Genomic DNA, 13801 nt, shown 5'->3' with positions numbered 1-13801 from the left:
ACACGTGTTATCAACATAAAATCTGAATTAACACTGAGCAAAATTCACACATGTTATCAACATAAAATCTGAATTAACACTGAGCAAAATTTACACGTGTTATCAACAAAAAATCTGAATTAACACTGAGCAAAATTCACAAGTGTTATCAACATAAAATCTGAATTAACACTGAGCAAAAGTCACACGTGTTATCAACATAAAATCTGAATTAACACTGAGCAAAAGTCACACGTGTTATCAACATAAAATCTGAATTAACACTGAGCAAAATTCACACGTGTTATCAACATAAAATCTGAATTAACACTGAGCTAAATTCACACATGTTATCAACATAAAATCTGAATTAACACTGAGCAAAATTCACACATGTTATCAACATAAAATCTGAATTAACACTGAGCAAAATTCACATGTGTTATCAACATAAAATCTGAATTAACACTGAGCAAAATTCACACGTTATCAACATAAAATCTGAATTAACACTGAGCAAAATTCACACATGTTATCAACATAAAATCTGAATTAACACTGAGCAAAATTCACACATGTTATCAACATAAAATCTGAATTAACACTGAGCAAAATTCACACATGTTATCAACATAAAATCTGAATTAACACTGAGCAAAACTCACACATGTTATCAACATAAAATCTGAATTAACACTGAGCAAAATTCACACATGTTAACATAAAATCTGAATTAACACTGAACAAAATTTACACATGTTATCAACATAAAATCTGAATTAACACTGAGCAAAATTCACACATGTTATCAACATAAAATCTGAAAAACTATGTTTTTGTTTGATTGGTTTTTTGTTGTGGGGGGAGGGGGGGGTGGGTGGGTTGAAAGTTACTGTGACTGTTTTGTCCTTGCATATTACATTGACACTGGTGTCTTTTTGCAGTTACGGCTCGGCTACCGGTGTCTGTCGGGCCAGGAGCTCAGCGCGGCCTGGTTACAGCAGCAGCGACCCCGCACAGAGGCCTTCACCTTTGAGGAGTTTTGCTGTATCGTGGCTGAGTACAAGCAAAGGGTCAGTCAAGTGTGCAGTCTTTTAGGGGATTGACTTAATTTTCTTGGTTATGGTTTTGTTTCATTGTGGAGGTGAGGCAGTTTTTGTTGTTGTCTCTGTGTTATTTTGTGTGTGTTTGTGTTGGCGGGGTGGGGTGGGGGGGGGGGGGGGCTGGGGTGTGATGCCGGGTACATGTGTGTCTGTGTTGGTGAGTTTATGATTTATGTGTGGTAAGGGGTTGTGAATGTGTGTGTATGTGTATTACAGTGTTCAATGTACTACATGTATGAAGAGAGTTGGGTAAGAATTGTATCACTTTGACAGGCTGCTCCTGTACTCTTGTTCTTTATTCATTAAATTCCATATGTTAGAATGCTGGCTGGTGTCAAGTAACACCATGATGTTATTGTTGTTTGATCAGAAGCCGTCAGCCTTGTCCTCACTATGCACAGCCCTGATGAGTCCCTTCGCCTGGATGTTTGGTGAGTCCCCTCGCCCGCCTTGTGTCCTCCATCTCTCTCCAGTCCTCGTCTCTATCTGTCTCTCTGTGCCCGCCTTGTGTACTCCATCTCTCTCCAGTCCTCGTCTCTATCTGTCTCTCTCCAGTCCTCGTCTCTATATGTCTCTCTGTGCCCGCCTTGTGTCCTCCATCTCTCTCCAGTCCTCGTCTCTATCTGTCTCTCTCCAGTCCTCGTCTCTATCTGTCTCTCTCCAGTCCTCGTCTCTATCTGTCTCTCTGTGCCTGCCTTGTGTACTCCATCTCTCTCCAGTCTTCGTCTCTATCTGTCTCTCTGTGCCTGCCTTGTGTCCTCCATCTCTCTCCAGTCTTCGTCTCTATCTGTCTCTCTGTGCCTGCCTTGTGTCCTCCATCTCTCTCCAGTCTTCGTCTCTATATGTCTCTCTGTGCCCGCCTTGTGTCCTCCATCTCTCTCCAGTCTTCGTCTCTATCTGTCTCTCTGTGCCTGCCTTGTGTCCTCCATCTCTCTCCAGTCTTCGTCTCTATCTGTCTCTCTGTGCCTGCCTTGTGTACTCCATCTCTCTCCAGTCCTCGTCTCTATCTGTCTCTCTGTGCCCGCCTTGTGTCCTCCATCTCTCTCCAGTCCTCGTCTCTATCTGTCTCTCTGTGCCCGCCTTGTGTACTCCATCTCTCTCCAGTCCTCGTCTCTATCTGTCTCTCTGTGTCTGTCTAAGAGTATGTCTCTCTCTCCAGCATTGAAATGTCTGGGTACAGTTCCTGTCTCTTTCTCGATATATATCTATCTCTGTTTCTCTGTGCTTGTCTCTGTATCTGTCTCTCAGTATCTGTCTTACTGTCGCTGTCTCTCTGTGTCTGTCTCTGTCTCTCAGTATCTGTATCTGTCTCTCAGTATCTGTATCTGTCTCTCAGTATCTGTATCTGTCTCTCAGTATCTGTCTTACTGTCGCTGTCTCTCTGTGTCTGTCTCTGTCTCACTGTATCTGTCTTTCTCTGTCCATCTTTCTGTTTCTGTCTTTGTCTCTCTTTGTCTCTCCCTCTCACGCGGGCACACATGCACATGATTTTCTGTAACTTTTGGCTGTCTTAAAAAGGGGTGAGGACCGTATCCCTTTATGCTGATAGATGTACAACTTTGTGATGTCTACGATGTTTACAGGCAAAGGGCGACAGCGTGTGAGCCATGTGAGTGAGGGTGGTGACGGGTTTGACATCTACCTGGGCGGCAGTTGTGGCGAGACAAGCTGGAGGGATGAGATTGCTCTCCCCTTGATCAAGTAAGACTCCCTTGTTCCTTCCTGTGTAGCTTGTTTTTCTCAATGTGTTGTCTGTTGTCTCTTTATTCAAGCACATCGAGAATGGCAAGTTTTTATCAATGTTTGGTATTAGGAATTGGTTCACTCTGACGAAAATGTATGGACTTAGACTTATATGCTTCTCACATCAAGTATTTAGTGGTGTAGGTGTGTTGAGACTTATATGCTTCTCACATCAAGTATTTAGTGGTGTAGGTGTGTTGAGACTTATATGCTTCTCACATCAAGTATTTAGTGGTGTAGGTGTGTTGAGACTTATATGCTTCTCACATCAAGTATTTAGTGGTGTAGGTGTGTTGAGACTTATATATGCTTCTCACATCAAGTATTTAGTGGTGTAGGTGTGTTGGGTATGTGTGCGTGCATGCATCTGTGTCTGTCTGTGTGTGTTCGTTTTTCTATTGTACATCGTCATGAGCTCTTATGAGAATGAATGATTAATACGTGTTGATTAGTATCATTGATGTTTGTTGTTGAGCGACACGGGCTGTCAGTGTCCTGCAACATACAACCCTAAGAACACGGAGTGCTACAGTGGCTCCATACCCATCATGCTCTACTAGTGAGACTACCAAAGATCATACTAATAGTTATCTGGTAAAGTGGTGTGATAATACTGATGCTTTACATGTACTACTAAGACTGCCAATAATGATAGCGCTATGTGTGTGCCAGGCGCCAGGGTTTGTCGTATCACAACCCGCACGACACGGAGTGGTACAGTCGCCCGATACCCATGATGCTCTATTACTGACACTGCCAATAATGATAGCGCTATGTGTGTGCCAGGCGTCAGGGTCTGTCGTATCACAACCCGCACGACACGGAGTGGTACAGTCGTCTCATCCCCATGCAGGTGGCGGAGAGAGAGAAATGTCGTCTGCTGCTCTACGTCATCACATCCAACTCACGATCCCTGGCCGCCATGATCGAGGTTTGCTTCTTTTCATGATTGGGGGCACAGATATGAAGTGACAGAGAAATGTTGGCTAATGTTCTATGTGATTACATCCACCTCAACCTTTTGTGCTGTGGTCCTCCGCTTTGCCATTAGGGATATAAAAGGAGGTAGGACTTTGTTGGAAAATCTGCTGATGGAACTATACATTTTCAAATTCTGCCTGCTGTTTAAACAAATGTGGCAAATTGCAACAGCCCTTTTTGTTGTTGTGACTTTCCAAAGTTGGAGAAACTATCAAGTCTTGAAAGAGTGACACTAGGAGACATTTTTGTAATTTTTTGTTAATATAAAAATGAATGTTAATGTCTTTGGGATCTTACCTCACCTTATGTTATCTTATTTTATCTCATCCATAAAGTTGACTAAGAAAGTGCTGTATACTGACTGTGTTTCAGGCAGCATACTACATCGGGCTGGGTTGTCGCCTGGTGCTGTGTCTACAGATGTTGATGACGTGGTGTATAATGTGTTGCAGGCAGCATACTACATAGGGCTGGGTTGTGGCCTGGTGCTGTGTCTACAGACGTTGATGACGTGATGTATGACGTGATGTATAATGTGTTTCAGGCAGCATACTACATCGGGCTGGGTTGTCGCCTGGTGCTGTGTCTACAGATGTTGACACCTGACTCCATCATTGCCGGAGAGAAGGTAAGGTCTTACAAACACTCTTTGTTGTTGTTGATTGATGGTGAAGGCCTTTAGCCGATTGTAATTGATAGGCTTCCATTTGAACCTTTGAGGTTGTCGTGGTCGATTGAAGCCTGGCCAATTGAAGCCCAACAGAGCGAAGCAACGGAGGGCTTCAATAAGGCTTTGGGAGGGCGTGAATCGGGTGACAACCCAGAAGTATCCAATGGAAGCCTGTCAGTGCTATTGTAATTCAGTCTGTCGCCGTACTTAATTACGCTTTCATGCGATTGCAACAAGGACGAAATGATTCCGTTCTGTTTACATAGTCCTTTCAGTTCACTTACCTGCAAGAGTCAAGTCCCAACAATGGTGTGTTCGTGTCACCATCCTCTCAAAAGATAATTTTTGAATTGATTTACATCGCCCAGAAGAATTCATTCATTAATGTTTCCAGTCACATATCTTCCTTGCACACTCACTGACTCGTGTGAACAGATTTGACTGGGCACACATCCACACACACACACATCCACACACACACACATCCACACACAGTTGTGCAAGTGCATACACACTCACACACACACACACATCCACACAGACAGACACACACAGTTGTGCAAGTGCATACACACACACACTCACACTCACACACACACACATACACACACACACATTCACACTCACACACACACATACACACACACACACTCACACAGACACACACACACACACACTCACACAGACAGACAGACAGACACACACACACACACACACACTCACACTCACACTTACACACACACACACATACACACACACACTCACACAGACAGAGAGACACACACACACACACACACACACACACACACACACACACACACTCTCTCTCTCTCTCTCTCTCCACGCCTTACAAAATGGTTTCTCTGCACAACAATCTGTCAACACAGTGAGCATCGACCCCAAAACTAACCAATAATTTTATTTTCTCAGGTCTCAGGTGCCAAGACATAGGTTCCACATAACTCTCACTTATTCAATTGCACATCTTATGCATTTAGAGCGCTGACTTTCCTTTGTTATATTAGATCTTAAAACAGCGCTCTGCCTCATTTGGTTAAGATGTTGACTGATTTGACTGTGACAATAATGATGACGTGGCATTGACAGCTGAGCCAGGCGGCGCTGAAGGACTACAATCGCGGGCGAGCGTACCTGGGAGACATGGCCAGCCGGGAGGGGGTGCCCCAGTTCCAGGACATCGCTGAGGCCGTCCAGTGTGCCATCAGCCAGGTCAAGGACACCACCACCTAAACACGCCCCCTAGACATCCCCCGGAAGACACCCCCCCCCCAAGACAAGCCCCTCCGCCCCCCTCCCCCCCCAAGACATGCCCCTAGACACATCTCCTAGCTACGCACCTTTGGGGCAAGGCACTTCTACGACAAGATGCAAAACTGACTCCCCTGTAGTCATGCAGCTCTGTATCAAGACCATATTCTTGACTCATGCAGTTAGCATTACAGTTCTAACTCAAAACATTGTAGGAATACAGTTCTAACTCAAAACATTGTAGCATTACAATTCTGTAACAAACATAGTTAGCAGTTCTGTGGCAACGCAGTTCAACAACAAGACATTGTTGCAAGGCAGTTACATTACAAGATGCCTCTGGAGGTCCACAGCTTTGGAGCCATGCAGTTCCATGATTGTATTATAATTATGGTAATGTAATACTAATAGTCCTCACAGACATTGGGGTAGTTTTCTCCCTTGGGAAAGTAAGCTGCCACAGAATGTGTCACGACATACCAAGACATCCATGGAGCTCTGTAGTTGTGTAGCAATGCAGTTGAACAACAAGAGTTAAAGATACCCTCGTAGTTACACGTCTCTGTGGCAACAGATACCCTTGTAGTTACACGTCTCTGTGGCAACAGATACCCTTGTAGTTACACGTCTCTGTGGCAACAGATACCCTTGTAGTTACACGTCTCTGTGGCAACAGATACCCTTGTAGTTACACGTCTCTGTGGCAACGCCGTTGAGTTCTTCATCAAACATCGTAGCAATGCAGCTCTGCAAGGAGATACTTGTAAAGCTACGTTCCCCTGTGGCAACGCAGTTCTGTATCAAAACATGTTGTGGTAGTTCAGTTGTAAACAAGACATTGTATACTCATCATGGCATGTTCATGGCATAGCAGTTTACTTACAGCTGCCTGTCCCTGAGTGCAGTTTTAGTGCAAAATTAAGTGTTTCTCACATATACCGAGCAACAAAAGAAACGCGAAAAAAATCGTCATTGTTTGATTGACAAAATCTCCAACAATTATAGAGTTAGAATTATTAAACCACAAAAGTTTAATGAAGGCATGTTTGACCTTACTTTTGTGTGATTATTTTGATGCTGTGACAGTTTTAACACACGAGACAAGCAGGTTTATCGTTAAACACATAATGCGCGCTCGCAGCACGTGCAAGTACCGTATTTGACGGATTACAAGACGCACCGTTTTATAAGCCGCACCCCCAACTTAAAAAAAAAAATTGAGATGAGCCACGTATAGGCCGCGTCACTATATTAGCCGCCGTCGAAAAAAATATAATCAGGTCGTGTCAATCAATCAAAACAACCAGGCAAATGAAAGTACGGTATTTGGCGAAATCGGCTCCGAGAATAAACAAGTGAAACAAAGAAGAAAAGTGAAAAAGTTTGAAGAAAAATATCACACACACAATTTGTAACCAACACACACATGTAGTCCCGCCGGGAATAAGCTTGTTTAGGATGATTTACGACTTTTGTGCACATTTCGAGCAGATGAAAACACAACATGGCGGCTCTCGCTCCTCCAACTATCGCGAGACACAAAAAAACAAAATCTCGCACGCGTGAGATCCTGATACATCCGGTGTTTCTGTGTACGCTATCTTGTCACGACGACTTGTTGACAAACGAAGATTCGCGAAAGAAAGAGAAAAGCGCCGAGTCTTGAGTAGAGAGCTAACAAAGTACCGTTAATCACTAATCAGGCAAAATGAAAATCCGCGGCGACTTCCATTAGGTGAATGCTATTCAAGTTTAGGTAACGTTTCTTCTTCTTCTTCTGCGTTCGTGGGCTGAAACTCCCACGTACACTCGTGGTTTTTTTGCACGAGTGGAATTTTACGTGTATGACCGTTTTTTACCCCGCCATTTAGGCAGCCATACGCCGTTTTCGGAGGAAGCATGCTGGGTATTTTTGTGTTTCTATAACCCACCGAACTCGGACATGGATTACAGCATCTTTTTCGTGCGCACTTGGTCTTGTGCTTGCGTGTACACACGGGGGTGTTCGGACACCGAGGAGAGTCTGCACACAAAGTTGACTCTGAGAAATAAATCTCTCGCCGAACGTGGGGACGAACTCACGCTGACAGCGGCCAACTGGATACAAATCCAGCGCGCTACCGACTGAGCTACATCCCCGCCCTAGGTAACGTTTTAGCCGCATCTTTTTATAAGCAGCAATGCGATTTTTTTGGAAAAAAAGTCGCGGCTTGTAGTCCGTCAAATACGGTAGAGCAGGAGAAATCTGATGTGTGAGATGTGTTCACTAATGCATTAGCAATCAAAAGAGACCATGGCACGCTTGCTGCCAGTCTCACTTTTGAAACAGCCAGGATGCCAAGATTGACACCACCAAAATGCCAGGTCAATTTAAAGCTGGGGGTGATTCAGAAGCGCTGGCATGTGCTTTAAACGTGCATATTCCAACAGTTTATCACCTTCTGCAATGTTCTGGTGACATTGGAAGCACTGCAGTTATGCAACGCGGTGGATTTTTTCGCATTACCCCAATAAGACAAGATCGCAATTTCCTGCCACAACGTCTTCGACATCGATTCAATTCAGCCGCTGACATTACCAGGAATATCATTGGAAGCAACCAGTGTCCGATCAGTGGCCAGAGAGCGCGATGAAGACTGACTGAGCGAGACCTCCAAAACTTTGTTAACGTTAAACCTTCTTGTCCCGTGTATTAAAACAGTCGTAGCATCAAAATAATCACGCAACAGCTAGGTCAAACATGCCTTCATGAAAAGTATATACTCGCCTAACACGCTTGAGATTTACTGGCCGATGTGAATGCGTGATATGTTGTGTAAAAAATTCCATCTCACACGGCATATTGTAAACGCCCTGAGCCTCCCTCTGGGAGGGTATATATGTGCGTAGAAATACTCACTAATAAATAAATAAATAAATAATAAAAATTTTGTGGTTTGATAATTCTAACTCCATAATTGTTCGAGATTTTGTCAATCAAACATTGCAGAATTTTTTCGCGTTTCTTCTGTTGCTGGGTATATTTATTTGGATGGTAAACTTTTTACTTTCTTCTATTTTGATATTCATTTGTGGATTTTGTGATCGGATCTTTTATGTTCACACAAATTAATCTTTGTAAAACGGGTTTTTGAGTCCTTTACCTTATTTGCAAGGCTGAGACGTTGAGCCGGTGCTTGCAACGATTGTTTGCTTTTTGATACTTTGGACAAGATTGGGTTTGACTTGATGGCATGTCAGTGTGTATTGATGGTACTTTGGACAAGATTGGGTTTGACTTGATGGCATGTCAGTGTGTATTGATGGTACTTTGGACAAGATTGGGTTTGACTTGATGGCATGTCAGTGTGTATTGATGGAAGCTCTTCGTTGTTGTTAGAGCAGAAATGTAACAGTCAGTTGGAAAGTAACATTTGAAATAATTTGCAATGTAAGCATTCTGTGATAATCGTGTGACGTCTGATTTTTGTTTGCGCATCTTCTTTGTGGTTGATTGTGTTTGGTTGATATTGAAATGATCATTACAGACACAGAATGCAGTACATCCTTGTGTTTGGTTGATATTGAAATGATCATTACAGACACAGAATGCAGTACATCCTTGTGTTTGATTTATGTTTATTTTTGTTAAAATAATGTGAACATTTGTCGTTGTGTATTGGCTAATGACAATAATGGGATGCAGATGTGAACTGGGAATGATTTTTGTGTGGGTGAAATATCTTGGGAAACTTTGCAATGACTGTCTTTAAAATGTCCATTTTGGATTCTTGTACACTGATTGCTAGAGTGTGTGTAATAATAAAGTGTGTTTAATCCTAACAATGAGAGGTCATATAGCGTCAACCACAGACATCGGACATTTTTGCGCTTTGTATGATAACTGTAATAGTAATTGTGGGTTTGTGAGCAAAGAAAAACGGTAGGGAAATTATGTAGGAAATGTAAGTTCTTGAATGAACTATAAAGATTTGGTTAAGAAATACGTTTCATAATGTATTGCTCTTCTCTGGTCACAAAATATATCTGCTCCAATCTGAAATTCTCCAGTGAAAAGGGCATGGGGAAGCAATGCTTTTATTTTCATGTGAGCTGTCATCAACAACCAAAAGTTATGCATTTTCTGTAAAAAGTGATTTGTGAGTTGTGTGGTGTGATGGGTTGTGCATTATCCATTAATGACATAATTGTTGTTGGTTGTTATCCATTAATGACATGATTGTTGATGGTTTCTACTCAATGTATGCTCAAGGTGTGCTGTTTAAGATAGGCAATTAAGGTGAGCTTGTTAATGATTTATATGTGCATTAAGTGTGTTCTGTACTCTAAGAACACGTGCCAGACCTAATGGTACTTGTTCACTCTTTCATGTGCTTACAACCATATTCATCCACTCCTCTGTCCAGGCTTCCACAGTCAGTAAGAAAATCTTTCCATTTGGACAGATAGCAACAATCAAAAGCCTGGCTGCTTTCTGTCAAGAGATTTGTTTTGTTTTGCTGAATTCATTTTACAACAGACATCTGTGTCAGCCTGCAGCATAAAGCCAAGAAAATGGGCACAATCTTTTCAGAACTTGTTGAAAATCAAGGGTCCAATTGTGTCAGTGTGTCCGCATCTGAACAGAAACATGTTGGCACTGTTCTTGGCCAGCCTTGTTATATCACAACTTTTTGCCCTGGCAGGTTTTGCTTCAACTTAACGGGACTTTATAAACCACCCCCTTTTCCCCAAAAAGAAAAATCTTTTCAGGTGTTTAGCATGGTGCAATAAAACTGTTTGCTGAAAAAATGTTTCCATAGCAACACTCAGTCTTTGTGTGAATTCTAAGAAAGGGGCATTTCAATTGAATTAGTGAACCCTTGATTTTTGTTCAAATGTGTAATGATTCAAAACATTTTCTTGGCAGGTCCTTAACTTTTAGTGAAGAGTGTATTTACAAGGAAGAACGTGGGTTTACAACAAATGTCAGATTTTAGAATAGTTTTGATGTTAGTTAGTTAGTTAAGCTGTTGCTTTTCGGGTCCAGCGGACCATAATAGGTCAAATCAGGACCCCTAGTTTTGATGGATAGACATGCACAGCACTAGTTTGCGCAAGCATTGTTCACAATGTTAAGTTTCACAACTGTAGACTTAAAAAGTTGATTTTAATTTATTGTCATTTATAACAGTAAGTGTGTTTTCTGGCCGTGTTCAAGAATTTAACAAACCTTTTTATATTTAGTCAAGTTTTGACTAAATATTTTAACATCGAGGGGGAATCGAAACGAGGGTATGGTGTATGTGTGTGCGTGTGTGTGTGTGTGTGTGTGTGTGTGTAGAGCGATTCAGACTAAACTACTGGACCGATCTTTATGAAATTTGACATGAGAGTTCCTGGGTATGAAATCCCCGAACGTTTTTTTCATTTTTTTGATAAATGTCTTTGATGACGTCATATCCGGCTTTTCGTGAAAGTTGAGGCGGCACTGTCACGCCCTCATTTTTCAACCAAATTGGTTGAAATTTTGGTCAAGTAATCTTCGACGAAGCCCGGGGTTCGGTATTGCATTTCAGCTTGGTGGCTTAAAAATTAATTAATGACTTTGGTCATTAAAAATCGGAAAATTGTAAAAAAAATTAAAAATTTATAAAACGATCCAAATTTACGTTTATCTTATTCTCCATCATTTGCTGATTCCAAAAACATATAAATATGTTATATTCGGATTAAAAACAAGCTCTGAAAATTAAATATATAAAAATTATTATGAAAATTTTTTTTTCGAAATCGTTTTAAAAACACTTTCATCTTATTCCTTGTCGGTTCCTGATTCCAAAAACATATAGATATAATATGTTTGGATTAAAAACACGCTCAGAAAGTTAAAACGAAGAGAGGTACAGAAAAGCGTGCTATCCTTCTCAGCGCAACGAATATCCCGCTCTTCTTGTCAATTCCACGGGTACTGCCTTTGCCACGGGCGGTGGAGTGACGATGCTACGAGTATACGGTCTTGCTGCGTTGCGTTGCGTTCAGTTTCATTCTGTGAGTTCGACAGCTACTTGACTAAATATTGTATTTTCGCCTTACGCGACTTGTTTTCTTGTTCCTTTGTTTTTGTTTTTACATCTGTTTATCTGCCTGCCTGCCTGTCTGTCTGTCTGTCTGTCTGTCTGTCTGTCTGTTTGTATGTATGTCTGTCTGTCTCTCTCTCTCTCTTTTGATCAGTCAGGAAATATTTTTCTGTGCCATCATTTTGAAGTTTCATTCCAAATGTACACTTTGTGCCGGGAAAGCTGCCTATTTCTTATGACTCATTTGAAAGTGTAACTGGCTACATGTAGTTTTGAATGGAAAAGTGTAACTGGCTACATGTAGTTTTGAATGGAAAAGTGTAACTGGCTACATGTAGTTTTGAATGGAAAAGTGTAACTGGCTACATGTAGTTTTGAATGGAAAAGTGTAACTGGCTACATGTAGTTTTGAATGGAAAAGTGTAACTGGCTACATGTAGTTTTGAATGGAAAAGTGTAACCGGTTACATGTAGTTTTGAATGGAAAAGTGTAACTGGCTACATGTAGTTTTGAATGGAAAAGTGTAACTGGCTACATGTAGTTTTGAATGGAAAAGTGTAACTGGCTACATGTAGTTTTGAATGGAAAAGTGTAACCGGCTACATGTAGTTTTGAATGGAAAAGTGTAACCGGCTACATGTAGTTTTGAATGGAAAAGTGTAACTGGCTACATGTATTTTTGAATGGAAAAGTGTAACCGGCTACATGTAGTTTTGAATGGAAAAGTGTAACCGGCCACATGTAGTTTTGAATGGAAAAGTGTAACTGGCTCCATGTAGTTTTGAATGGAAAAGTGTAACTGGCTACATGTAGTTTTGAATGGAAAAGTGTAACCGGCTACATGTAGTTTTGAATGGAAAAGTGTAACTGGCTACATGTAGTTTTGAATGGAAAAGTGTAACCGGCTACATGTAGTTTTGAATGGAAAAGTGTAACCGGCTACATGTAGTTTTGAATGGAAAAGTGTAACTGGCTACATGTAGTTTTGAATGGAAAAGTGTAACCGGCTACATGTAGTTTTGAAAAGTAGTGGCCCCCTCTTTGAGGACCTCCAGAAATGATGATTTTAAAAGGACGCAGTCTTGATGTGGAGCTACATTTACAGGGTTATCAACAGAACATTTGAGAAAGCAAGCTCGTAAAAGGATGATATTCTAATATCTGTATGTTTTACAATGTGTGTGTGTGTGTGTGTCTTGTTCATTTCAATGCCTCTTATTCCCTCAGGAGCCAGGGGATTGCCCCCCGCGGGTTAGGGGGAAGAATTTACCCGATGCTCCCCAGCATGTCGTAAGAGGCGACTAACGGATTCTGTTTCTCCTTTTACCCTTGTTAAATGTTTCTTGTATAGAATATAGTCAATGTTTGTAAAGATTTTAGTCAAGCAGTATGTAAGAAATGTTAAGTCCTTTGTACTGGAAACTTGCATTCTCCCAGTAAGGTCATATATTGTACTACGTTGCAAGCCCCTGGAGCAATTTTTTGATTAGTGCTTTTGTGAACAAGAAACAATTGACAAGTGGCTCCATCCCATCTCCCCCCTTTCCCCGTCGCGATATAACCTTGAACGGTTGAAAACGACGTTAAACACCAAATAAAGAAAGCCAGGGGATTGGTTCAGCATAACTCTCCCTTTCTGTTGTCTGTATTTTGAGGGGTTACTTCCCTTTTTTCAGTACTCGAACAAATTCTAACAGATCCCACATAACAGTGTGACTAACACCTACATCAGAAAATGAAAATCCCACAAGGTGCTTCACGGACCTGTGTGCTTTGCAAGATGTACAATCAAATGTGAATGTTGTTTATTTTATGCAAATATCATGTCACGATGTTTTGTTGGCAACTGCTTGCAATCACCAGAATGGTCAGTTTTCTGATGTTTTCATGTGAACGTGAAGTTCTCACCTTGTGGTAATTGACAGTGTCTGAAAATAACTTTGTCGGGTTAGTATTGGGTGTGAAAGGGTGAATAATCTTGCTTTTATTGAGGCAA

At 41.5% G+C, this 13801-nt stretch overlaps 1 protein-coding gene across 2 annotated transcripts in view; it reads left to right on the top strand.

Annotated features, from left to right (window-relative positions):
- The window catches only part of LOC138948345 (uncharacterized), a 25095-nt gene extending 19322 nt beyond the window's left edge, over positions 1-5773 (top strand). For both annotated transcript variants that reach the window (XM_070319875.1, XM_070319874.1), the window contains 6 exons: positions 924-1052; positions 1453-1513; positions 2666-2783; positions 3612-3756; positions 4351-4434; positions 5584-5773. In XM_070319875.1, coding sequence (XP_070175976.1) covers positions 924-1052; positions 1453-1513; positions 2666-2783; positions 3612-3756; positions 4351-4434; positions 5584-5727 — 681 coding nt within the window. In that variant the 3' untranslated portion in view covers positions 5728-5773. The remainder of the gene's footprint in view (positions 1-923; positions 1053-1452; positions 1514-2665; positions 2784-3611; positions 3757-4350; positions 4435-5583) is intronic.
- The last annotated feature ends 8028 nt before the right edge of the window (positions 5774-13801 follow it).

Source organism: Littorina saxatilis, linkage group LG15, assembly GCF_037325665.1.
Source record: "Littorina saxatilis isolate snail1 linkage group LG15, US_GU_Lsax_2.0, whole genome shotgun sequence".
Taxonomy (NCBI): Eukaryota; Metazoa; Mollusca; class Gastropoda; order Littorinimorpha; family Littorinidae; genus Littorina; species Littorina saxatilis.
This window is presented reverse-complemented; position numbering and strand designations above follow the sequence as displayed.